General features: G+C 41.8%; 2 protein-coding genes across 4 annotated transcripts in view; both read left to right on the forward strand.

Annotated features, from left to right (window-relative positions):
• Window positions 1–1,343: 1,343 nt before the first annotated feature.
• Window positions 1,344–27,435, forward strand: part of LOC142572491 (ovostatin-like) — a 289,668-nt gene continuing 263,576 nt past the window's right edge. The window contains exons 1-11 of one of the 3 annotated variants that reach the window (XM_075681648.1): window positions 1,344–1,693; window positions 8,474–8,631; window positions 12,198–12,383; window positions 13,610–13,662; window positions 13,762–13,834; window positions 14,306–14,419; window positions 15,704–15,788; window positions 15,878–15,992; window positions 17,052–17,163; window positions 18,239–18,354; window positions 19,987–20,223. In XM_075681648.1, coding sequence (XP_075537763.1) covers window positions 1,617–1,693; window positions 8,474–8,631; window positions 12,198–12,383; window positions 13,610–13,662; window positions 13,762–13,834; window positions 14,306–14,419; window positions 15,704–15,788; window positions 15,878–15,992; window positions 17,052–17,163; window positions 18,239–18,354; window positions 19,987–20,223 — 1,326 coding nt within the window. In that variant the 5' untranslated portion in view covers window positions 1,344–1,616. Of the gene's footprint in view, window positions 1,694–8,473; window positions 8,632–12,197; window positions 12,384–13,609; window positions 13,663–13,761; window positions 13,835–14,305; window positions 14,420–15,703; window positions 15,789–15,877; window positions 15,993–17,051; window positions 17,164–18,238; window positions 18,355–19,986; window positions 20,224–27,435 lie in introns of those variants that run through there. The other 2 variants (XM_075681647.1, XM_075681649.1) reach the window with 2 other exon arrangements.
• Window positions 2,117–4,384, forward strand: LOC142572496 (xylulose kinase-like). The gene has a single exon (XM_075681661.1). The coding sequence runs from the start codon at window positions 2,714–2,716 to the stop codon at window positions 4,322–4,324; it is 1,611 nt and encodes a 536-aa protein (XP_075537776.1). The 5' UTR covers window positions 2,117–2,713; the 3' UTR covers window positions 4,325–4,384.

Here is a 27,435-nt window from a genome sequence, read left to right on the forward strand (position 1 = left end):
TGAAGACTTTATGCGAGAACTCTCAACAGTAACTTTGGACATCAGAACATCAGCTTGGAAACTACGATCTGTTGCACCTAAACATTGACACATTTAAAAATTTTCAACACTGTCATATGTAACGTGCAGCACAGAGCTTATCATGGGTATACATATTTGGATCGAATCCCGGCCACAGCGGCCGCATTTCGATGGGGGTGAAATGCGAAAACACCCGTGTGCTTAGATTTAGGTGCACGTTAAAGAACCCCAGGTGGTCAAAATTTCCGGAGTCCTCCACTACGGCGTGCCTCATAATCAGAAAGTGGTTTTGGCACGTAAAACCCCAAATATTAATATTATTATTTACTGATGTTGGCCTTGCATGTTCAATATACAGGGTGTCCCACGTACTTGTGCCAAAACTTTAAAATATGCGAGTGTCGCATAGTTCCATGGAACGAGGTAATGTTGTTTGCTGTCACGGAGTAAGTCTTTTCTTTTTTTGCCTAGTTCCATAATTCTTTATTAATTAACTTTGCAAATATTATCTGCAGAGCAAAATTGCCAATGAGAAAACTGTAGACCATCCTGAAAAACTGCTGATCCAGCTTTCTGTTGTTCAATACGTACTACATAAAAGTTTTTTCCAAACCTGGAAAATGCCTGCGAAACAAAATGCCGAGCAACCAGTCACGGGCTTCTTTCAGGCTTGGAAAAAATCTTTTGTATAGAGCAACAGCAAGCTGGACAGCAAATTTTTCAGGGTGGTCTACAATTTTCTCATAGACACTTTTGCTCTGAATATAAGATTTAATGATGTTGATTACTTAATTCACATTTTCATTTGCTAATACCATCGAAAAGTCGATACCCACTGTGGAGCTTTTTGTTTTCTCTTACCCAACAATAGGTGAGCTTAATATTCACCCTGGACTATCTTGTAAGGATAAGAGAAAAATCGCGCCGAGATACTCTTGATTTCCATGTTCATATACCTAACAACATTTAGGGACACTTAACTGGTAGGTTTCCGCTGGATATATCCATTGGTAGTATGTAAACTGGAAGCCCTGCCGGTCATAATGCAGCCTTCAGGCACGTCCGTCGGATGAGTTTCTTTTGAGGCGCATGTTCTGGCACGCGTCACACGTGATATCGGCTACCCTGGATTTGGCTGATTACACCACACTGGGATACGTCTCGAGGCACGCTTTCAAGCACGTGCCCGTCCATGTGAAGACTGTATTTTTCCTCGACTGCGACACTTTGTAGAGCTCTATGTGGCAACGCATTCCGCGCTAAACGCAATGTGCAGTTCTTTGTGCCAGATAAAAAGGTTGCGCGCCCGTGGCGGTCGACATTTGACACATGTGAGATAGGACAGATGGCCGCTAGGGATATGCCTCCTCCGCTGCGCTCCGTGCTCCCAGCCGTGCTTCTCTCACGCCTTCTCGCTATCTTCATTCCTTTCTCGCTTTTCACCGCAACCGCGCAGTTTCGTACGACTCTGACCGGCCGACTCGGAGTACTTTGTAGGCGCTACAGCAGGGGCCAGCGGTCCACCGAGAGCGTCCAGTAGAACTCGTTTTGTTTTAAATCCGGTGCGTCGACCTAGCCCCCGCGCCGAGTTCACGATGCTCCGATGGCTGACGCATTTGACGATCAGCTACTGCGTCTTCGGATGGAGCAATGTTGGAGCTGCCAAAAAACCGTAAGCACTGCAACTTGTCGAAACTGTTGCGGCAGTATGGTCTGCGCGCCGCTCTTCAAATTGCCGATTGTGAATCAATGCATACGAGTTGCATGCAATCAGCTTATTTCCTTTCATGGCGGACAACTCTTAGGGGTTTACGAGGAACCTAACTTAATGTGCTTAAGAATGCTCTTGATAACGCGTTTAACCTGGCTTGTTACATGCAAATTCGTAACCTTGATGGTACCCATTGCACAAGAGTTGCACACTCGATTCCTTGAAGATCATAACTGAGCGCACGTAGAAGTGTAAACAAAGCGGCGGAAAGCCGCCGCTGTATGAGCACCTCATTACGTGCGTTTAACCATCACACAACGGCCAAACTGTACCATCACTATAAATGATTATCTTTATTTCAAGGGCATTCCGCCCAAGCGTATCAAAAATGGCGCTAAAACATGGCGCATGATTCCAACTTCGAGCTAGAGCGCTGAATAGCCTACTTCAAACCGTGCTTCAAATCATCTTCTGATTCATGGAATACTATAATACAAACGAACCAGCGTTGAGTCGGTAATCTCTCGCTCTGTTTTTAAAGGTTATGTATGTTTATGCAAGAAAATCTTGATAAGTTTGCTTGCCAGGACCGACATGTTGCAGTATTTGAAAATGTTTGAGCTACTTTGGGGGCGCGACAAGCGCCTGCGTGCTTTTGTTTTGTTGTTTCCCCGCGATCTGCTGGCGCTGTACTCCTTAGAACTTGTGTGTTTCGTTTTCCTCGTTTCTTCTGCGCTGACCGCTCCCTGGTCTCCCTTTCCCCAAGACTCCGCACGCTCGGCCAACCCAGCTTCTCCGGTTCTCACAGCCACGTCCTCCGTATCACGCGTATCTTTCTATGACCAACGTCCAGGCTGAGAGGAGACAGATACAAAGCCAAGATGCGCAGATTTCCAGAACCGTAGAGGACGACCTCTCCGTTCGCTCAGTTCTTCCTCTATCAACGCTTAGCGAAACGCGGCGACAACCACCTGGCAAAGAATGGAAGCCACTCGCAAAAGTTACCTCGGGCTGGACTTCAGCACGCAGCAGCTGAAAGGTCTGGCGATCAATGACAAGCTCAAAGTGCTTTGCGAAGCAGCAGTTCAGTTCGACAATGACTTGCCCGAGTATCGCACTCAAAACGGCGTGAACAAGAATCGTGACACCTTGACAGTGACGGCGCCCGCAATCATGTGGGTAAAAGCACTTGACATGCTGCTAGAGCGCCTCAAGGTAGCAGGCCTTGACCTGTCAACCGTTGCGGCCATCTCCGGGAGCGGTCAGCAACACGGAAGCGTTTACTGGAGAAAGGGCGCCGCCGATATGCTCCGAGATCTCGACGCATCTAAGTTTCTCCACGATCAACTTCAGGGAGCGTTCAGCGTTCGCGATTCCCCAGTCTGGATGGACTCGAGTACCGAGGCCCAGTGCCGCAATCTTGAGACAGCCGTCGGTGGAGCGCAGAGTCTTGCGGGTATCACCGGCTCGCGAGCATTCGAGCGCTTCACAGGCAACCAAATCGCCAAGATCTGGCAGACGAAACGCGACGCCTACGCGAATACCGAACGCATCTCCCTGGTGAGCAGTTTTGGCGCTACATTATTCCTCGGCCGCTACGCGCCAATTGACTTTAGCGACGGCTCTGGCATGAACTTACTGAATATACGTACTCACCGCTGGGAACGCGCATGCCTTGACGCCTGCGCGCCAGATTTGGAAGCCAAGCTCGGCGAGCCCGTACCGTCTCATGAAGTGCTTGGCACTGTCGCACCGTATTTCGTGGATCGCTACGGGTTTCCACCGGACTGCTTGGTTGTCGCATTCACGGGCGACAACCCGGCGTCGTTGGCTGGGCTCCGTCTCCGCGGTGGTGACCTGCTTGTCAGCCTTGGAACTAGTGATACCGTGCTGATGTGGTTGAGCGAGGCGAAGCCCGCCCTCGAAGGTCACGTGATGGTGAACCCTGTCGCTAGTGACAACTTTATGGGAATGTTGTGCTACAAAAATGGTTCACTGACCCGACAAAGAGTGAGGGACCAATGTGCTGGAGGTTCCTGGGACATATTTGCGTCTCTCATCGACAGCACACCCCGCGGTAACTTTGGAAATATTGGCATGTATTTTGACTTGAAGGAGATCCTTCCGCCCGTGGTAGGTGACTTCAAGTTCAACAAGAGTAACGAGAGGGTTGCAAAGTTCTCCCAGGAAGTTGAAGCGAGGGCAGTTGTCGAAGGTCAATTCCTTGCTAAACGTGTTCATGCAGAACGACTTGGGTTCACTACTGGTGGCAGAGTGCTGGCGACTGGTGGTGCCTCCCGAAATCCTGGAATTGTTCAAGTATTAGCTGACGTTTTTGGTGCCTCAGTGTATACGCTTGGCAAAGCTGCTGCAAATGCGGCATGTCTTGGGGCGGCCTACCTGGCTTTCTTTGGTGCGTGCAAGAAAGCTGAGCCTGGACTATCCTTTGATAATGTAATCAGTGAAGCAGAGCCTTTCCACTTGGTAGCTAAGCCAAGTGCTGATGCAGCTTCCGTCTACAGTCCAATGGCAGAACGATATCGCACACTTGAGCAAAGGGTAGTTTCACTGCAAGTGCAAAGCACTCCCTAATATTTTTCACCTCTATGCAGTGCCTTGAGATACACTTTCCTATTTTTTTGGTGGATGGGTCTACGGGTATTGCAGTGTAGTGTAACTGCATGGCTGAAATGGTAGCGTAAATGTTATGGAAAAACATAACCATATGCTTATGTTGTGTGTTCCAACTTGCTTCTCTTTGTGCTGTGGCATTTGTCACAAACTCGTATAACTATGCACACTGTTACTGCAAATTTGTGTGTCGAGCCTATAAATGCTCTTTCAGGCACTGCCAGGGTAATATTTATTTAATTACATTCATTTCACTCTTAACACAGCTGTGCTTATTGTATGCAGTGTTCACATCGAAGATGTCTTTTGGGCTATGGTGCAATGGAGCTTTACGGTATTCTTTACACCTGTTGATTCTTTTTTTTAATACACCTGTGATATTTAACATTTGTTTCCTGAGACATTTATACAGTCTCATTTGACAACACGCTGGCTTATGTGCTTTCGGCCTCCCAATAAAGCACCCCTGGAAATTTTTACTGCTGCTTCATGGACTCTGTATGGATGCTTACAAAGATGTCTTAACCATCTGAATAACCTGCTGCCCTTGAACTTTATTTGCACATACTTGTTAATATGTAGGTGTCTAAACCCTACTGCAGTGGAAAGATGTCTTCTATGGGAATGTTCTGAAATATAGAGATTAGAGCATGCAAGCAAAAGAGGAACACTTAAGGGGACACAACAACTAAATAGAACTAAACAGCTCAAACAGCACTTATGTGTGACTTACAACATGGCCATACCAGCTTACAGTAAGTGTGACCATGGCCCATTGCATTTTCAATGTGTGGAAAATGCTCTGGAGCAGTTGTGTAGCCAGAATCGTTCACACCAATATCCACCAAGGGCTATTCACTGTCTTGAAATGACGTAAAGTCACTAGGAGTATAACCGATATCAGCAGCAGGCTGAGAAGAAGAGTATTCTGCTCCACTTTAGGATTGGATCCTTTGCTAACAGTGTTGAAAACAGTGCACACATATCTCTTTTTCCTTGTTTGTATCACGAGTTGATAGACACCGGTGCTCCTTCAAAAATGAGCTTCTCTCCGCAAGAACAAAAAAACAAGCCTCCCTGCGCTTGCTCCTTCGAGACGTTCCTCAAGTTTACGACTTAGTTTAGGCTTGCAGGGGCTTCCTTGCAAGCCCCAGCAATCTCAGGGAGAATGGCTGAGGAGGAGTGAGCACGACATGACGGAACAATTGGCATGGAAGAGTTGGCAAGCGAGCGTCATATAACAGCTGCTTTGATCAGATTTAAAATTTTAGCGGAACTATTGCTTGTATAACTGTAACCAGCGAAATAAAACGGAAGTATGTACATCAACAACAACAGATCAAGTGTGCTGCCCTAAAGCTATGCAGGCTACTTCAAACGAGTTACACAAAACTGCATAACAGCCCATGTTGCCATTATCATGTGTGCACCTGTCTTCCAGGTAAAACAAAAAAGGATTTCGCCCAAGCACTTCTTTTGGGCCTCTCATGCAATACTCTTATATGGATGTTGCCTACTCCTCCCCTTGACAAGCCACATGCTCCTGCTCTCTCCCAATGACCACTGCCTTCCCATGTAGAATGCAAATAAACATTGTGATTGAGCCAAAACCAGGGCACAAACTCTTGAGGCTTTGAAACTGCAGCTATCACTGTGAATGTAGTGAAAGTTGTATGAAACAGCTTCTTTTTATTTTGCAGCTTCAGTGAAAACAATTTAGTGTAGGAGGTATTTTTAGACTTGCACTGCTGACTCCACTGTTGCAGCAGGTCACGAGTCCCTAGGGGCAGTGTTGGTCTGGTGGTCTGGAGCCCTTGACCTGCAGAGGAAAAGGACTCAGGGAGAGACGAGGCAGTGTAATGTAAAACAATGTTTAATTACATCTCTACGTAAGGAGTGGTCAGCTTGACAAGCTGCTCGTTGAAGAGCGAAAGTGAATGCTTAAAACTTGTGGTGTAGGTTGCTCGCTCGTTAGAGAGGTAGGCAAGGGGTGCAATTTTATAGCTTTCAGGAACGCCTGTCGAAACACCTGTAGCCAGGAGAGGGAGGGAGCAGACTCGCCACTCTTACAGCCAGTGCTCTAGGCTTGCTACATGCATGCTTGTTCCTTGGTACATGTCCATGCTTGCTTCCACCACGATGATGCCAGCATTCTGAGAGTGTCGGAAGGGGCGAAAGCACAAACACGTGCACACACACACACACCAACAGTCATAGTGCACACATTGATGTTTGGACTCGAGCTTCTTGGCACCTTTAATGTCTGGGCTTCCTTCATCGTTTTGGCCTTGCGACTAATGCAAATAGTTTGTGACAGAGGTGAGTCGTAACAAACGCTTGCACCGACTGACATTCATGTGAACACTGACTTAGTAGAAGAGGATTTCATGTGTTGAGTAGCTGTAAGTCATTGGTTGAATGATAAACTGAAGAAATAAAACTGGGGGGTGGGGGGCCTTTTCTGACAAACCTAGCATACAAGAAGTGCAGCTGTAAGTGAGCTATCTATCAGTGATAGGTCCTGACAGCGTAAATTCAAATGTGAACAAATCCGAAACTACTAAAACGTGTTATTTCCTTTTCAGATTCACTGGCTTGATTCAGACTTCATTACTCCATTCTTAGAAACTGGCTACAGAGCAATTACATGTCGCACTTCCTTGTAATTACGCATAACAGGTGTTCATTGCTGTTTGCATTTCAATTTTTGCCGATACTGCATACTGGACTAAAATGGAAATTCGGGCTAGTTGGTCTTGCACAAACATAGGTAAATCACAGTGCATTGTAAACAAGGGATTACCACAGTAACGGGGTGCTGTTCGTCTCATTTCTGCCGTCATCCTTTGTCTACAATACGCTGTGACTTACCAATGTTTGTACATACTGCCTGGTTTTAGACGGTGTTGTCAACTGTGCATACTGGATGTTTGAAGTTTGAAGAACAAATCAAACATTGATGCATAATATTTTGCTTATGGTGAACAACTAGATCATTCAATTACTCCTTTCTTATTTATTAAATCTGTTTCCTTAGCAGAAAATATTTTTAGGTTAGGACCTCGTATACCTTTGGGCTTTGCTAACTGAGTTAATGAGGAAAAATAAAATGCTTTCTGTGCATGACCAACATCCGGTTGTACTACAGCATTATAAACACTCTCTTTGGTTCGCACTTCCAGCTGTGTGACGTCGCCAAAAAATGAGCTTACTTATACTGTATAGAAGTTTTTAACATACTTTTCAACGATCTTTATAATATAATTAACAGCCTAAACAAAAATTACGCTTCTTACAGTAGCTAGACTTTGCTTTTAAATTCAGCAAGCCTCATCAAATTCAGTGCAGTGGTTCCAGACAAAAAAAAATTATGTTCCCATGTATTTAGATAAGAGCCCTCAAACTAAAGCTCCTTCTTAAGATACAGAATGATAATTTGTACAGCTTAACATGTTTTCTCTTTCGTTTTCTTCCCCTAGTGCTTTCATGGTTGTATCAGTTTAGTTTATGAGTTTATTATGCTACAAATAAGGTACAGTAGTGATCAACCCCATTTGGTTCACTCCATCCCTGTTTAGGAGGTTTAACTGACCATTTCAGCCAGCCTTGCATGCCTTCCATGGTCATTGCCCCCTTAACACTTTCCTCTTTGTCAAATGCAAATGCATATTCATTGTTTGGTTGAACTTAAATTGCACTTTGGTCCTCTGGACTTTCATGCTCTTGTGTTATTACTGCTCTATGACAAATGTTTTTGTTAAACCCTTTCATGCCACGGACAAGCTGCGTTCACCCATGTACTTTGGTAAAAATGGCCAAGGACAAGCCAAGCTCGTTAACACTTTTCATTTTCTTTATTATTTTGCCGACAATACTATTACATTCTTTGTTTTTTTTTTTGTATCGTGCTGCTAAGTTTAACTTTTGCGATAAGTGTTTAAGATTTTGTATATAAATAAATGTGTAAAATATTGTCTACGTTGTCTTTCATAAAGCAAGCCACAGTAAAAAAAGTTGACCAATCCTTAACTGAATTTATGATAATGGCATGACATGGAAGAGGTTAAATGCTGCTGTTGTAAATAGGCTTTCTTTTTTTCTTGCCTATAGAGCGTTTCTTCTCACCACACCTTGGTCTCTCATGCCTGGAAGGAATCAAACACTGGCATTCAATGTCTTCAATGCACCAAGCAGTGGCCATGTCACAATTAGCCTTGTGGCAACACCTGCTGGTGTTTTGTCCAATGTTTCATTACAAACTGATGGAGGTAGGCAAATTAATTTTACTTTTGCAATGTATTTCTTTAAAAAAACTTGCTGAAGGTATCTGAAGGTAGATGGCCATGGTGATTGTATTGCTTGCAGTAGGACTAGATTATCATTATCACCCAGAATTTCTGATACTGCATATAAGAAGATGCAGTTTTGTTATGAATTTTATAGTTTTTTCCAGAGTTTAGCCATTTAGTAATGCTAACCTGAATGTCGGGGACATGCTGTAGTCTACAAACATTTTCATAAACATAAAATGTCATACATAAGCCTTCACTTAAATAGAATTTGAAAGGAAATAAAGATGTGTTCCATTTCTGTGGAATTTTGTTTAAATGAACATGGCAACCTTGGAGTATTCCTTTATTTCAAAAGTGTTGAGTGTTTTTAATATCACTGAGGTGTGCAGGAAGCTGACTGCATTTTTCTCTGCTCTAATTTTTGTTGCCTGTTTTGCATGACGTGTGTATGCATGTGTAAAAGGTCGATCAGAATGCCTGCATGGTTATGTTCAGAGAAATACTGCCAGATTTTAACTTCATTCCATGTTAATTTGTCCAGTATTCTACCATGTGCTGGACCACAGTACTCCAGATCGTTTTGTTGCTCTTTCTCTTTCTTGTGATATCACTTATCCCTTTGACGTGATTATTCATTTTGATTGTGTCTCTAACCCATAGCAAGCATGAATGCTTTGCGCTGTTCCTATTTGATTGATTTCTCTTGCAATGCACAACAGAAGGCACACTAATACGGTGAGAATAATGATACTTAGAAGTCACTGACATAATGGTAGAGCAATCCTTCTGAGAGAATGGATTTCCTGGACTCTTTAGCCTATTGTTTCATATGCACTTTCACAACCGACTGAATTGAAGCTCATTAAACACCAACCAAGATTTACTGAAAGTTGACGTTTCATAGTCAGTCTGGCTTCTTCCTCAGGAGTGAGATGGTGAGAGGTATCATCATCATCATCATCATACTATTTTATGTCCACTGCAGGACGAAGGCCTTTCCCTGCGATCTCCAATAACCCCTGTCCTGCGCCAACCAATTCCAACTAGCACCTGCTAATTTCTTAATTTCATCACCCCACCTAGTTTTCTGCCATCCTCAACTGTACTTCTCTTCTCTTGGCACCGATGCTGTAACCCTAGTGGTCCACCGGTTATTTAACCTACGCATTACATGATCTGCCCAGCTCTATTTCTTTCTCTTAATGTCAATTAGAATATCGGCTATCCCTGTTTGCTCTCTTCCTGTCACTTAATGTTACGCCTAACATTCTTCATTCCATCACTCTTTGCACGGTCCTTAACTTGTTTTTGAGCTTCTTTGTCAGTCTCCAAGTTTCTGCCCCATATGTTAGCACCAGTAGAATGCATTGATTGTATACCTTTCTTTTTAATGATAATGGTAAGCTTACAGTCAGGATCTGACAATGTCTGCCAAATGTACTCCAACCTATTTTTATTCTTCTGTAAATTTCCTTCTCATGGTCAGAGTCCCCTGTGAATAACTGACCTAGGTGAACATACTCCTTCACAGACTCTAGAGGCTGACTGGCGATCCTGAACCATTGTTCTCTTGCCTGGCTTTTGATCATTATCTTTGTCTTTTGCATATTAATCTTCAACCCCACTCTTATACTCTCTATGTTAAGGTACTCAATCATTTGTTGTAACTCGTCCCCAGTGCTGCTGAACAGGACAATGTCATCTGCAAATTGAAGGTTACTGAGATATTCGCCATTGATCCTTACTCCTAAGCCTTCCCAGTTTGAAAGCTTGAGTAACTTCTTCCAAGCATGCAGTGAATGGCATTGGAGAGATTGTGTCTCCTTGTCTGAACCCTTTCTTTAAAGGTCTCTTCCTTCTTTTTTGTGGAGAATTAAGGTAGCTGTGGAATCTCTGTAGATACTTTCCGAGATATTTACGTCACTTAAGTAGTCTACTCCTTGATTATGTAATGCCCCTATGACTTCTGGTATCACTGCTGCATCAAATGCCTTTTCATAATCCGTGAAAGCCATATAGAAATGCTGATTGTACTGTGCTGATTTTTCGATTACCTGATTAATGAAATGGACGTGATCCATTGTAGAGCATCCCTTCCTGAAGCCAGCCTGTTCCCTTGGTTGACTAAAGTCCAGTGTTGCCCTTATTCTACTGCAAATTATCTTGGTGAATATTTTATATAATACTGGGAGTAAGCTAATGGGCCTAAAATTTTTCAGTTATTTAATGTCTTTCTTTTTGTGAATTAGTATAATGTTTGCATTCTTCTAGTTTTCTGGGACCATGGAAGTCGATGAACACTTCATATAGAAAGCCGCCAATTTTTATACTTCCCAGGCCAGAGGTATAGTGGCGCTTATAAGCATTTCGTGCTGGTGGTGGCAGGCATGTGGCGATCTTGCTCAGACCCTGCAGGAGACTTCGGAAGAGCCGCGGCAAGGCTTCGTTCAGAGTTGTGGCACATTCAAAACACAACCCGAAAGATGAACTGTTCTTCAAGAATAATTTAATACTGGTAAGCACAGTTCCATGATGAGACAGAAGATAGACACATAATTGCGCTTACCATTATTCAGTTGTTAAGCATGAACCAACTAGCCCAGCAACAAGTTTTGTTAATGTTCTTCAAGAACTTTCCCTAGAATATACATGCAAGGTTTGAGCAAGACCACTGTATTGATGTCACTTCCAGGAGCAAGCATGAAATGCTTATAAGCACCTCAGCACCTCTCAGTATCTTGCCCCTGAAAAAGGAGCCGCACAGGTTCTGAAATGTCGTTTTTAATAAATCTGGCTTGGAGTTTTACAAGCTCTAGTTTGGCTTCTTGTTGCAAATAGGCAGATCTCTGCCAAATGTTTAGCTTTGGAGTTTACCAGCCATTGAGGCTCAGTTTAGTTTCAGGAGAAGTTCTGTTTGACTTAAGTTCATATAGAGAAGCCTTCTGTTTAACAAAGGTATACGTAATTAATATGCCAATTGGTGGCCAACCAATTTTGGCACCCCCATTCCGTTTATTCAGTGGTTTATTCACCTGCACGAGGAACTTTAGTTTAATCAAGGCCCACTGTATTATGTAATCAACTCTTTGATATCTAATGTAGTTCTTTTCATCCTGAAAAATGTGGGAATACAGAAGCTTATGAACAGGAAGAGGAGTGTGATAGCTGCAGGTGACCTAGTCTTGCAAAATCTGGTGGCATTTACCTCCCCTGAGTGCCACTTATCAACTTCTTGGTGCCACTTATCAAGCTCTTGGTGACGTCAACCATGATTTGTTACTGTCCTGCATTTGGCGCAGAACATAAGGTGCTCATAGCAGATGGACTGAAATTCATATGGCCCCGTGCACAACCATAAGTGACATTTTGTTCCCGCAAGTGCACCGGACATTTGGGAGAAAGGTGTTCCAGCTCCTCCTCCACCTCCTCCTCTTGTTCGTCCACCGTACAAAGCATAAACTTATTAACAATCTTAGAGCGCCTGAATGTTTCTGCCACATGTGCATCGCCAAGAGCTAACGAATGCAGTTATTTTCTTCCAGATTCACCTGAAATAATATCACTACCAGTTCCCAAGCATCTGCCTGTAAGCACTGTGCTCCAGGTTTCAGGGAAATTTGGCAGTTATGCCTTTGAAAAAACAGTGCCTGCCATGGTTAAGGAAACAGACAGAAAGCTTGTCGCCATTATTCAGACCGATAAGCCAATCTACAAGGCAGGGGAATTGGGTAAGTTCAAATTGAAACGTTTGGCAGATTGTTCATTGAAAGGACATTAAAGTTCAGTGTGATGTCAATATATGTTGGTAAACACGTGTCTGCAGTAAGCTTCAATCAGTTTGCAATCAAATAAGCAGCAAGTTTTGTACTGATTTAACCACGCCCTCTGTAATGCCTCTGCTCTGAGGGTATACTAAATGAATAAATAAATAAATGTCAGACAGGACTAAAAATAAGACAGTATAAAAGTGAGGCAGCTGGAGATATGACCTTGACATTACTAAATTAGGCCCCTGTGATGTGTTGATGGTTAATAATTGCGGTCATCACTTACGTGTTTACTTTTCAAGGCAGAATGTCATTCTGTTAATGAATAAAATAATGTTTAACAGAGGCAAGCTTTGCAGGTTAACTCAGCAGAAACATGACCCAAATACGGAAAAACAGCAAATCTGGGATGTCATTATGTCACCACTGTTACGGCTTGGTAGGCCAACCAAGGAACTAAAGTTTGGTATTCAATTGTTATTTCCCTCCTTAATAAGTAATCTTGTTTTGCTGAATGAAGGAATGGTTTCAGTAGGCAATGTACAGAGGTCCAGACTTTGGTCTAGAGCACTGAAGTACTGTAGTGCAGAGAAATGAAACAGTAATAATACTGCAGCAGCAGCAAAGCTGAAGGTACAGGGCTTGATTCTCCATGGCCCTAGTCTCATTACAGCTACCACTGTTCTTGAGCATTGTCTCTCAAACCGGACAGCAATGTTCACATGTAGGTTTCTTTGCATCGCAGTACACCACTTCATCTGTACTATCAATGCCAAAAAGTTTATGGGGATTAATTCACTTATTTATTGAAAGTTTAAGGGTAAATGGTGACCACAAGCTCACGTTCGTTGAGGTACCTGGCCACACAGAGTACAGGCAATGAATTATGTGCTGTACAGAATTGTATTTAAAAAGATCCTGAAATTTCACAAGTCCTGGACACACAAACTGAAAGATATTACAGTGAGCGCTGTTACATGCAACCAATGCTGCACTCCACTGTTTTAGAGGCTGCGTGTCCAAAATGAACGAAAATTCAGCTTTTCTCATAAAAACCTCTACAACATAAACTTTCGATTACTGGTCTAGCCCAGTTTGGAAGTTATATTCTTCAGCTTGTCTTTAGTGTGGATCAATTTGGTGCACCCAAATTTGGAATGCTATAGCAAAGTGAGCCTTGTTTGCAGTTCGATTCCGTGTCCTTGGAATTGACTTCAGGAAGCTTCCACTTGCAGAGCCTGTAAGTATGAGTTTGGCATCACTTGGCAGAAAGAAACAAAGTTCATAAGCAAGCGTAGTGACAAGTTACGTCTCCTACATGTCACTTTCTTGTGGTTAGGTAGGTCAAGTCTGGATCGAGAACCCAATGCACTTCAAGATAGCCCAATGGCACAATGTGTCCTTCTCTGCTGGTACGTGTACACTCTGCCTGCTTTTTCCATAATTTGCAGACAATGAAATGCACCCTTTACAATTCTTTTTTACTTATTCATTTTCGTCTGGCACACTGCTTTTGAGATGGTTCATAAAGGCTCTGGAAATGTAGTTGTAAAGCAACCATCACATTTTCTGATATTTTTAATGGATGCTTATGTGTTTTATCATCTGGCTGCATTCACATTACCAATACTATTATTGTTCTGGGGGCACAAAGAGGTTACAAATTTATTCTTGCATTTCAGCCATTGTGCCACAGGCCTTGGCATTAGCTTGGGCAATCACGTTATCATGTTTCAAGTCACTGCTAACGACTGTAATGTACTGAGGGTTGCTTAAAGCTTGTTTTATTGTCAGTAGTTAAAGTAAATTGAAATCTTTTGTGGTTGTGGAAAGCCGGTTTGTTCAAGCCACCAATTTGTTCTCATGCATGTGAACTTCCACAGGTATTTTACAACTGGAAGTGGAACTCTCCCATGAGCCACAGTTGGGGGAGTGGTCAATCTGCTGCCAAATCTCTGACCATCTGACTTGCCGGGCATTCCTAGTGGGCAATTATGGTCTGTGCTGTGTAGCGATGCATGACTTTGATTACTCTCAATGATTTCATGCATGATTTCGAACAATGGTGTAGCAGGGAACGGTGTAAAAAGACCAATAGCTAAATAAACATATTGCTGTTAAACATACTGTTGATAATGATGATGATATGAGCATCTAATTTGATATGAGGCAGTGGCACATGACACCAAACTTTAAAACTTCTGATACACTTGAATCTTCAAATGTACTTGTACACTAAGCTATGTACATTAGTCACAGTAGAAAGTTTGTTTCATTGCTTGTTATTCCTTCCTTTGCATCTGAATCTTATCGCTGTCTCTGTTTTCAAGTCCTGTATGTGGTGGAGTTAATCACTGGCACTGTGAAACAAGATGCAAACACTCTTTATGTACTTACTGGCAAGTAGGTTATGTGTCATCAATTGGTAACCAAAGCTAAATTATGACACCCTTCACATTCAATAGGGAATATTGCCCACCGCTACAGCTTATAATAAATAGAAACTCATTTTTTTGCATAAAGCACAAACCTATACTTAGTTGGATGTGTATAATATGTTCATAACTGCGAGTCGGCCTAGTTGGAACAGATTCATTATTTAAAAACTTTTTGTGCGCAAACAAACAGGGACAAAGAAGAGGAGCAACACAAGGATGAGCGCAAGGATGAGAGCAAGGAAGCGCTCGTCCTTGTGTTGCTCCTCTTCTTTGTCCCTGTTTGGTTGTGCACAAAAAGTTTTTTAATAACAATATGTTCACGCTTCATTTTTAATTTGTCATCCGAGCACCTGAGCAGTACAATTTCACTACAATTGCTTGTTCCATGACTCCATTCATCCTCACCTCATGCCATGGCCGTGCATGAATTAACAACCCCCATAACATTGGGGCATCGCTAACGGGGAACAACATGCCTGTTGAATAGCCCATATATTTATAGGAGACTGGTATTGACCTCAAAGAGCAACTGCAGTTTGTTATTTCATATTAAACCATTAATTTTTAATTCTCTATAATGTTGTTCTAGTGTTGTAGTGAGGCTACAATTTCTTAAAATTTTATAATAAGCTGCAACTTCTCTTCTTTCTGTGGCATTCCTTTTACTTTTGTGTGGTGTGCCCTTCTCCTTGTTCTTGCATAGCTCCGCAAATAGTTATTTACAACTCGCTGCTGTTCATTCTAAAACTAGTTCACACAGTACAATAAGCAAATTGCCACTTTATACTGTGAATAAAGCGGGAGGTACATCCTTCCTTCTTCTTCTTTTTTTCCTTTCTGCAGCACTGCCTAAGTTTTCTGTTCATCTCACTGCACCACCGTACATTTTTCCGGAGGAGTCCAATAGCACCTGGAAAATATGTGCGAGGTATAATTCTTTCCTGCTCTTCATATTGCTGGTTTTATAGAGGTATATATGGTAAATTTTTCATGACGCTGACATATGACATTGCCCAGGTATATCTATGGCAAGCCTGTGCAGGGACAGCTCAGAGCTCAGCTCACGTATAAACGTTTCCCCTGGACTTCCGAGTTAAAAAAGGTCCTACCCAGCATTGACATTGATGTACCGGTAGGTCCTTTCTTTGAATGCATGTGCCTTGTAAAAAAAACTGCTACAATTCCTCACAAAGAGCAAGATGCACCATCAATAAAAGTTTGGAAATTCATTACCACTAAACTTAGTACCATTTCAAACTTCTTGATACTGCAGTTTCTTGTCCATATTTTTGAAAAGTTTGAATTATCCAAAGTTAAATGTATCTTAAACAAAACAATGTTTTTATTGACTAGCAGATCCACAGAAACAATGTGCTTTTGGGACTCCTTTATATGTTGGCCTGCAAGCAAAATCAGCTGAAAATTATTGAGAGCATTGCATAAGGCTTTTATGTTCTGATTACGTCATCTTCAGTACAGTGTTCTACATTAACATTAGAGGTTCCGAGGTTTGTTGTCATTATTTTTCTTTCAAGCTGTACCATATTTTTGTGCACACAATCTGCACAGTGTGACTACCTAATTTCACAACTGCACCTGCGCGACAAAAAAAAAGACAGTTATCGTTCATTATCAATTTCACAACTGCTTTAATCTAAAAGAGCTACATCATTTCAGTGGTGGTTTGCAAGGAAATAAAAGCAGTAAAATTGAGCTAACTGAAAGTTCTATTGCAATTAAGTGGTTGTAAAGGTTCCTGTCAGTGATTCCGTTTGTTTAAATAAAAACTTTGTCCAAAAGGAGACTATTTCCTTTGTTAACTGTTTGTGGAACTTACCAGGGAAAGCTAGTACCAGGAAGCTGATCCCAACATCAGGAAGACCCTTATGTTGCTGGTAATATAATGTTTTAATTAATGACACAGTATTCTGAAAACTTCACTTAATGTAGCAGAGTAACTATGTGAAGGAAAGCAGCTGCAAAAGCAGCTCTAGCCGATCCATAATAGCTGCAGATTACTTCTTTGTGACAGTTCCAGTATTCTGCCTAGTTTCCATTTGTTGTGCATAATGGTTCCGATTCTTTTTTTTTTTTTTCGAACAACAGATGAGATTGAATGAACTATTGCAAGGAGAAGCATTTTTTTTTTACATCACGTTTACACTCTACACTCTTCTTTTCTTAAGTATAGATTAGAGGTTGCCATGAGTTCGAGGTCAACGGCAATCATCTCCTCTTTGCCAATAGGGATATCAATCGTCGTCCTCTTATTCTTACAGCAGAAGTTGCAGACAGTGCTACAGGTGAGTTAAGCATCATGACTTTAAGTTAGACGAAGAGCGCAAAAGACTGGACGTATAGTGCAAGTACCATATGGGATGCATAGTGTACCATATCTCCCATCTTTTGCGCTGTTCGATTCCTTTCAATATGCACCTACCAGCCCAGTTCAACACACTCCTGCAGATTGGTACACTAAATGGGGTAGCCAGCAGTTAAGTGGGAAAACGCTGCCAGAGAAGAAAGATAACAGGAAACACAAGGCACAGGAAAGATTCTTCTGGCATCTTTCCTGCACACTTCTGTCTTTCTTCTTTGGTGCTTTTTTTTTTCCTGCTTAGCTGCAGCCTGTCCAGTCTATAGTCATGTACCAGCTTGCCCAAAAAGCTATCCTTATGAACACATCATGAATTGGTTTGTGGTCACCTGGTTACAATGTGCATGCTATGCAAGTTCATAATTTTCATTCAAGCCCATTATGAACAAATGTTATGTACCCTGTTGTAGTTTCTTTAAGTACTCTTCAAAACTGCTCCAGTTTTCAATACTCTAACAAAACTGGTAGTTCGTTTTTAACAAGTAGGTCATCATATCATCTTTTTTATTCCTGCAGCTGTAGTATTACAGTATTGAATATACACTCTCTTGATGTTCTATGATTGTGCAAAGCTGATGTATTAGTAAGCAATATTGATGTGCACTTCATTTTGTTCTTGTTTTCCAATTTCTAATCCATGAAATTGTTTATTGTGAGCACTGTAGATGAGCCTCAGCTTCTTCACTATCATCATCATCATAATTGGAGGATGAGGAGGTGGTGGATGTTGATCACAATGAATCTCACATGCTCTGCATTACAAGTGTTTCATAGTTAATGTTTGCTTATGAATTTCACACTACATCCAAGGTGTACGAATGTTGCAGTCTACAAATAGCAACTTGTTCAGGGCATCTGTTTATGAGCTTTCTTTCAGTGTAAATGTATTGCTGCATACAAAGTGGCCAGCTGATACATCTTTATTCAGCGTGCGAGTTGTTTGCATACACTACTCTAAGCTTCTTTTGTTGTTGTTGTTACTTCCCGTCTTCATTGATCAGGGGAGACAGTGTCCGCCAACATCACAAAAGAGTTTGTCTGGTCACCATTCACATTGGAATTTGTCACCAAGCGCTCCGTACCCAACTTCAAGCCTGGGCTTGTCTACAGAGGACTGGTGAGAGCACAGTAAAAATTGTACATGATAAATGCTTTAATAAGGTACTCAGTGTAAAAAGCTTTTCTCCACATTAAATGAGAACATAATGCTAGTATACATTTTATTTAAGCTATACCAGAACTTGAAGTGGTAAGTAATGTTTCTATGTACCATTTCTTATTTTGCATCCTGCGAATAAGACACATTGATCTTAGCCAGGCTCATGTCCTGATGTGTGATAAAAATTGCTTAATGAATACCGGAAGAAAGGGGGTTAACCAAGGGGCCAATTTTTATTAATCATATCATTCAAAGCGAACAAACAAAGACATTAAGGAAAACATAGGGGAAATTACTTGTACTTACTTATTGAATTAAATAAATGATAAATTCATGGCAATGAAAATGGATGAGTATACACTCTTTCATTGCCATTAATTTATTTCTTTAATTCAATAAGTAAGTACAAGTAATTTCCCCTATGTTTTCTTTGGTGTATTTGTTCGTTGGCTTCTCATGTTCAGAAATACCAGAAATTCGAAAAAAGTATGATCTTTCCGGTGCAATTTTCCTTTCATCAATGTTTGCTCTTTGTCTTTCATATTTTTAACACGTGGTGTAAACAGATGATGGAAACATTTTTTGCAGATTAATTTCTCTTGCCTTACAATAGGGAAACAAAAGTAAAAAAAATCACCGCCCAAGCACTCCGTACAGATGGTTAACCAGCGAAGCTGAAACGTGTGGCCCCTGTGTTTATCACTAGGTTAATCCCGATGGTTCATTAAACAAAGGCTTGATGGGCTGTCGGATCTTCGGTACACAGTTGCTGCTTGCTCTTGGCTGCACAAGCCTATTCCTGTGCCCGAAGTGCAGCATCGGCATGGCGTAGACGAGCTCTTTCTCGGTTTTGCTCGTGGTGTTGCTGATCAGAAGATACATTTTCCTAAGGAGTATGTATGATGCGGGGCCTACCCATTTCAGAGCCGGAGAGAAACTGCTGCGCTCAAGCTCTTCTGTGACGAAGAGCGACAACGTCACTTCTGGTGCAGCTAATCCAACACCAGCTAGATAGCATAAGGCCTTTTCACTCCTATTTATGACGTCATGTTACCTGGCCCGACTGCCATAGAATCTAATGGGGATGCTCTCCAGTAGGCAACAGTGATTTTGACGTCGCTGCTTTCATCATGCCAGCCTTATCAATTAAAATTTTTGGCCAGGTAGCTTGACGTCATGGATCAGAATAAGCAGGCCTTGTGCTATCTAGGTGGTGTTGGCTGATCGTGTGCCTCTCTTTCTTTCTTTTCTTTTGCACATGTGCATGGGGCGGCGCCTGAGGAGTTTTCAGTGTACAGACAGACGGACGGACGGACGAACGAATCAGCTAGCCACATACAATTTCGCTGTAACAGAGTCTGATGCTTGAGACAGTTGAAAGCATTCCATGTAACACTAGTAATCTTATCGATGCGCTGTGAATTGGAAGTTACTTGTTCAGGGTACACTGTGTTACAGCCATGTTGTATTTTATTTATCCATTTTATCCGCTTATCCTGTGCTATGTTTTTTACCGCCCTTGATTCTTTCTATGGTTGTGGAAAAATGCTACAGCAGTGCATTTTGTTAAGTATAATTTTATGGTTGCAGGTTCGGGCGAAATATCCTGATGGCACAGCTGCCTCTGAAAAGCGAGTCAGTATCTGCTTCTCTGCATCATCGCTGCCGACTGTCCGCTGCAGCGCACGCAGGAAGCCACATTGCCAGCGTGTGTCATCCACCGATGATGTTGCAACAGGGTGCAGAGACTACCAAACAGATTCTTATGGGCAAGCTCACTTCTCTGTTCCTGGACTGCGTGGTACCTTGAACAGTCTTTCCCTGACGGTGAGTGCTCGTGTACATTCATAACGACCTTCCTTTGCAACTGCAGGAAAACCTTTCCTTTCCTGTCCTTTGGGTCATTGATTTTGCTGTGCAACACAGCCCTAAGTGATGCGTGCCAGACTAACGAGTCGCTCCCGACAAAACACTTGCCCGATTTCTATTGAAAGTAACACTGCAGTATAAGAAATACCTATGGGACATTTAAGCTGTTCTGTCTTTTCTGCTTGCTTGCATACATGGCTTTCATTGGAGCATTTCAACCAAGTTCAGCTAAGACTGGAGAGGTTGTCTCGAAATTGCCCAGGATTTAACACTCTGCTAAAAAAAAACGAAGAAATGAAACAAAGGAAATTGAAAAAAAAAACTGCATTTTGTTGCTAGGCCTCCCACTAGGGAGTCCTGACAGTAGCTCCTCACAATAAAATAAAGTTTGTTGCGTGTCTGTATCTGTCTCTGCATTTTGTTGCTAGGGTAGAGGAAACCAGTGCAGATGTGTAAAGTTTAAAAATTGTGGGACGTCGATGTGCACCACCGGCCCTAAATCAAAGAGAAGGAAGCTCGCTCTTTTTGCGTCCGAGTACCCACGCCGTCAGGCAGCATTAGCGTCAGAACATTCTCTCATAGTGTTGCACAACTGCTGATTACCAGCGGCTCACGTGAAATGCAAGGAAGCGGGGTTCCAGGAGATGCGAGAACCATGTAGGGAAAACAACAACAGGAGGTGTGAGACACACTAGCATCCCCACAAAATCTGTATCAATTTCAGCACCCCTCAAAGTATGTATCAATTTTGCATGCTCACGTTATGCTTCTAATGCATTATAGAATCCACTGAAACTGATGCAAGAAGCCAATTGAAGAGATGCACTTAATTCAGTTTGTTCTGTGTCCCTGTTGCACTTGGCGATAGCATTAATATTGGCTCTTAGCAAGTCCAGAAAGTAGATGCCAATAGCCACTGTGTACAGTGCACACAGTGGCTATTGGTTATTGCAGTGTAGCACAAGAGGGAGGTTGTAGTGTACACTGTGTAGTTGGGATCCTCCATTTTCGAGCTTCATATTTACTTTTAATTCGGAAGGTAAAAATTGGGTGTTGTTTTTGAAAAGGAAAAGCTGAGAGAAGTCGGGGATTTGGCTGTATAGTAGCCCAAAGTTAGGAATATTCTCAGTAAGTCGAAGTGTTAACTAAAATAGCTACTGGGGTAATTAGAAGTGAAATTGTTGTACTTGTACATAAACCAAACAGTTCCTAATGAGCTCCTGGAGGCTTCTGTTGAAAACTCGTGAATGGCTGTGCGACACGACAACTTCATTGATGTTGAACTCCTTTAGGAAGTCTCGCACTCCTGTATCATAAGAAAGTTCATGAGTGCCCATGTGACAGGAGTATAACACAAGCAGTGGTCTCTTTTTGAACACAGGCATAGTTAAACAGGTAAAATCTCCCACAGGAACATTGTCGATTCTTGTCAAGGAACGGGATACGGACGTCGTGCACTGAGTCCCTTCAAAGAACATATCAATATCTAATATGAGCGTTAGGTTTCTTTCATGAACTGTGAAAGATAATGTTCTGAATTCTGTGAAGAAGCAAACACTCAACATGACAGTCTTAAGTTTTCAGGGTGTCACATCCCCAGTCTACGTAAATGATCACTTGTGTCCCGCATATAAGGAGTTGCTAACAGCTGCTTTGAAGGCAAAGCGGGAAAAAAACGAAGTTCGCTTAGCCCACTAGTGGTAAAATTTTGATGCGGAAGTTGGATAATTCATGTGTGCTTCATGTCACATGTGCTGAAGATCTTGTTTAGGGTTCGTTTACCTGCAGTTTTCTGTTTTCTTATATTCAGAGAAGGGCGGTCGACAACCAATCATCTTGTGCGCATTGAAGGATATATCTGCAATGCATTTGTACACAAACAGTTTTTCCTATCGATATTCCTTGATATGGAGAAGGCGTATGACACAACATGGCATTATGGAATCTTGCGAGACTTGTCGGCAATGGGCAACTGTGAAAATATGCTGAAAATAATTGAAAGCTATTTGTCGAATCGTATCTTCCGCGTGAAAATCGGCAATGTATTATTGCGACCTTTTATGCAAGAAACTGGTGTACGCCAGGGAGGCTTACTCAGTTGCACACTTTATCATTAAGATGAACACACTTCGTGCTTCTCTACCACTGGCCATCTTTTATTCCGTCTACGTTGACGATATACAAATAGGTTTCAAATTGTCCAACCTTATAGTGTGTGAGCGACAGGTACAGCAGGGCTTAAACAAGGTGTCCAAGTGGGCAGACAAAAATGGATTTAAAATCAACCCCCCAAAAAAGCTCTTGTGTTCTCTTTACAAGAAAGAGAGGCCTGGTTCCTGATCCTTGTGTAGAACTTCGTGGACAACAAATCCCTTTCAACAAAGAGCACAAATTTCTAGGTGTTATACTTGACTCCAGGCTTACTTTCATTTCACACATAAAATGTCTTAAAGCAAAATGTCTAAAAACAATGAATTTACTTAAGATCCTATTCCACACAACATGGGGTAGCGACAGGAAGTGTTTACTGAATCTTTATAGGAGCTTAGTTTGATCACGATTAGATTATGGTGCCGTAGTATATCACTCTGCCGCACCGAGTGCGCTAAAGATGTTAGACCCCGTTCATCATCTGGGTATCCGCCTGGCCACTGGCGCTTTAGAACAAGCCCTGTCAAAAGTCTATGTGTCAGATGAGTGGTCGCTCCATTTTCAGAAAGCATACATCAGCTTCACCTATTTTCTCAAAATGCGCTCTAATAACGAGTATCCGTGTTTCACAACCATAAACGACTTGACCTGTGAAACACTTTTTCGTAATAGACACTCTATGAGACTTCCTTTGTCACTGCGTGCAAGAGAACTTAGCAGAGAAATAGCTGTCCCGGTTCTCGAACACCACCTAATGCCTCCGGCTAAGCTATTACTGCCCTGGGAGTGGCAGGTGATAGACTGTGATGTATCCTTTGTAGAGGTCACACGCACCTGACCTCAAAATCACTATGCATTTCCGTGAACTTCAATCGAAGTACTCCTGCTCCGAATTCTGCACAGACGCATCAAAATCACATGCTGGTGTATCTTATGCTGCTGTTGGTCGCTCTTTTTCTAAATCTGACGTATTGAACCCATTAACAAGCATCTTCACTGCAGAAGCCTATGCAGTACTAGCTGCAGTAAAACATATAATTAAACTAAAACTTGACAGAGCAATTATATTCGCAGACTCGTTAAGCCTTGTAAAAGCACTCATCTCTTTGGAAAAGCATACAAACCCTGTCTTCAATGAACTCTGCTCTCTCTTATGCAATATTTATCTACCACATACACATGTAGTGATATGCTGGGTACCTGGCCATAGAGGCATTGAGGGTAATGTACTAGCTGATAAAATGGCCACATCACTCACATCACGAACCACTATTCTTACGGCTGCTGTCCCTGTCACAGATCTTAAGCCTTTCTTACGAAAGGAACTGCGAAAACGCTGGCAACGCATGTGGCACTCGGAAACAAATAATAAACTGCAAGTTTTAAAGCCACAGTTAGGTTTATGGCCCTCCCCAACAAAATCACGGCAAACAGATGTCCTATTCTGTCATCTCAGAATAGGGCACACATTTGGTGCCCACAATTTTCTGTTTACTGGAAATGAACCTCCAACCTGTGGTCGATGTGGAGAGAGGCTGACCATCTTCCACGTCCTCTTGGAGTGTCGGGAAGCCGAATCTGAGAGAAAGAAACATTTTCCTCTTGCATATCATTATTGCGTCCCTCTTCACTCAGCTATGTTTCTTGGTAAAGAACCGGTTTTTAACACCAAAGCAGTCCTCAGTTATTTAAAAGATGTTGTCCTACATGTTTCAGCCCAATAAATTCGTAGCACATCCTCTTTCCAGAGGATGCTTCTGTGATAGTTGATTTGTATAGCACAGGCCTCCAGGCCCTTGTGTCTCAAGGGCTCTAACGAGGCAATGCTGCTCTAGCGAATTTCAGCATCTTACATATTTTTTATATCGTATCATTATTTGCAATGCACATTTATGCTCATAGTACACGTCATTTGTCATTGCCATAATCTTACTACAAGTACATTTTATGCACTTTACACTGACTATTTTTTAAACCCCTTTACAGTCACGTCACATCAACTTCATAGAATCCATCACTCCACTGCGAAATCACTAACACTTGTGTGGCGCTCTTTGGCCATACCTGGCCCTTGCACCAATAAAAACCACACATTCATTCATTCATTATATTTAATGGCAAATTCTTTTACTGAGGTTGAAGACATATGGCTTCAACAGGATAATTTCTCAGTACTGTATCACGTAATGTCACAGCATTAAGAAGAATTTTGATCATCTACTTGTGTACTTGTCTCAGCATTCATTAAATTGATATTATAGCTATACTAACTGAAACTTGGCTTAGATAAGGTGAATAAATTCATCTACCCGGCTATGCCATGCTATCGCAACCTAGAAACAGTAGGACACAAAGGAGGGTGGGGGTTGGGGGGGGGGGCTATTTATCAGAAATTGTTTTGGCTTCGTTCACCTCAGCAATAGCTCATGTTTCAGCTCATCTGTTGAAAGTCTCTTTATCTATATTCAAAATGGTGTTGTGGTGGGTGTTGTGTACTGCCCACCATCTTCCAGTATGACTGACTTCATTACTGTTGTGGAAAATACTATGATTCCCACTGTGGAGTCTAAAGCGCCTGTTGCTAAAGCTACAAGTTGCTAAAGTCACCATTATTTTCAAAGGCGGTGACAAAAATAATGTATCAAACTACAGGCCTATTTCCATACGGCCCGTTTTTTCCATAGCTATTGAAAAGTTGATTCACATAAGAATGAATAGTTTTTTGAGTCGCCATAACATCATAACGCTGTTTCAATTTGGTTTTAGTGAAAAGTGTTCCACGGAATCCGCGTTACTTCTTCAAAAAGAAATCATATTAGATGGTTTCAAGCGTCAACTTGACATACTTGGAATACTTATCGACTATTCGAAAGCCTTTGATCCGATTAATCATACCACACTTTTAAAAAAGCTAGAGCATTATGGATTCCGTGGGGCATTTTACACACTTTTGCAAAGCAGCAGGTACAACTTAATAACTATAAATCAAGCTTTCAATCCCTAAACAGTGGAGTACCACAGGGAAGCATCCTAGGGCCTCTACTCTTTAATGTATATATTAATGACGTAATAAGAATACATGAAAATACCCAATTTATAGTTTATGCTGACGATACTAGTTTATTTTTTTTAGGATCAGATTTATTGGAAATTCAATCCAGAGCAAATAATGTACTCACAAAACTGCACACCTGGAGTTTGAACAACTCGCTAACTATAAATACGTCAAAAAACAAAAGCGATCTTATTTAGAGCTAAAAACAAGAAAGTCAACTTTGATTTAGCGCTTTCGCTTGGTACATCACAAATTGAGGTGGTTCCTGCTGGGAAATGTCTTGGCGTGCTCTTTAATGAAAACATGTCCTGGGATTCGCAGTCTAATTCTGTTTGTTCCAGCCTTTCTCTCTCGGTTGGTTTATTATCGCACACACATTTTCTTTTGCCTGAGAAAGTAAAACTGTTGTATAATTCACTTTTCCTTTCAAAACTGTGCTATTGTTACCTTGTCTGGAGAACCACCACAATTTCCAACATTCTGAGGCTTTCTAGATTACAGAAAAAGGCTGTCCATTAGATTGTCGATGCTCCGTATAACGCACACACAGGGCCCATCTGTAAAAACCTAAACGTAATACCTGTTGTCGGCTTGTACGATTCTTTGCTAATGACACACTACAAACAAGGCATTAAAGCAAACAATCTGTGCTTGAAAGAATTTGCTAATTTGGCTGAAAGAATGTATGTTTATTTCACGTGCAAATCACTTTTTGGTTTACACCACAGACCCGTACTAACTATGGCCAACAAATGATTGCATGTACATTGCCTACTCTTTTAAACAACCAGCATTGTTTTCTGTAATGCTGCTGCTGTTAAGTTTTGATATTGTGCTGGAAAGTTCCTGCAAGTTTTCATAAATTTTGATGTTGTGCATAAAAGTAAAGTATTTCCATTTTTAATGTTAATTTCAACACTTTTAGTTTTATTTTTCAAACGTATAGTTTTGGCACTGTAAGCTTGTTGCATACAAACATTTCCTGTTGCCCCTGTGAAAGTGCAACTATTGGGTACAGACCCCGTCAAGCTTCTGGCTTTTAGTCTGTGGCCCCAGCATTTTTGTACATGCTGTAATGTACCGTAATGCCGAAATAAAAAAAAAATGTAGCTCTCTTGTGACAGAGTTTGGACATCATACCAATGAGCTTGTAATCAATTGATAGAAAAAGCTCATATTCAAAATTATTTGCTTCTGTATGCATCTCCTTTTTATTCATATTTCAGAATGTTTGACTCGATTCACAATAGGCTTTACCATATTTTTCCCAAGTATTTCATTTGCTGAGCATTTCGCTAGCCCCCCCCCCCCTTTTTTTTCTGTTTTCTTGTTGAATAAAATAAGCACTACTACTTATTATAAAAACTGGATTAGATCGTTTTTTATTTTTTAACACGCTTACTAGAGAGTGACAGCATCGAGCGACATGGTGTCAGCCCGCCTTGACATAGAACAAAGTTCTGTGTCACTCGGAAAATCTTGCAAAGGCACTCAGGGAAAACCTAGAAAACTCAGGGAATTTGGAAATGTCAGTTTGGTAGACACCCTGGATAAGGAAGGATTGTTGGACTCCATTGTTACGGGAGACGAAACGTGGATGTTTCATTTCACTCCTGAAACGAAACAAAAATCCAAACAGTGGCATCACCCAGAGTCGCCAGTCACAAAGACGTTCAAACAAACTCATATTGCTTTCAAAGTCAATGGCCAGTGTTTTTTGGGATTGTAAGGGGATACTGCTCATCGATTTCATGGAACGTGGGACCACAATCAACTCGGGACAGTTATTGTGCAACACTAATAAAACTTGGGCGAGCTATCCAGAGCCGCCTGCAAGGACAACTGGCAGCTGGTGTAACGCTGTTTCATGACAATGCCCGACCTCATGTCTCCCGTCAAACCCAGGAACTTTTGACAAACTTTGTGTGGACTGTCACACCCCACCCACCGTACAGTCCAGACCT

The sequence above is a fragment of the Dermacentor variabilis genome, chromosome 2 (genome assembly GCF_050947875.1).
Source record: "Dermacentor variabilis isolate Ectoservices chromosome 2, ASM5094787v1, whole genome shotgun sequence".
NCBI classification, from domain to species: Eukaryota; Metazoa; Arthropoda; class Arachnida; order Ixodida; family Ixodidae; genus Dermacentor; species Dermacentor variabilis.

Excerpts from the sequence above, each read along its gene's own strand:
- LOC142572496 (XM_075681661.1), top strand. The coding sequence starts at position 2,714 with ATGGAAGCCACTCGCAAAAGTTACCTCGGGCTGGACTTCAGCACGCAG.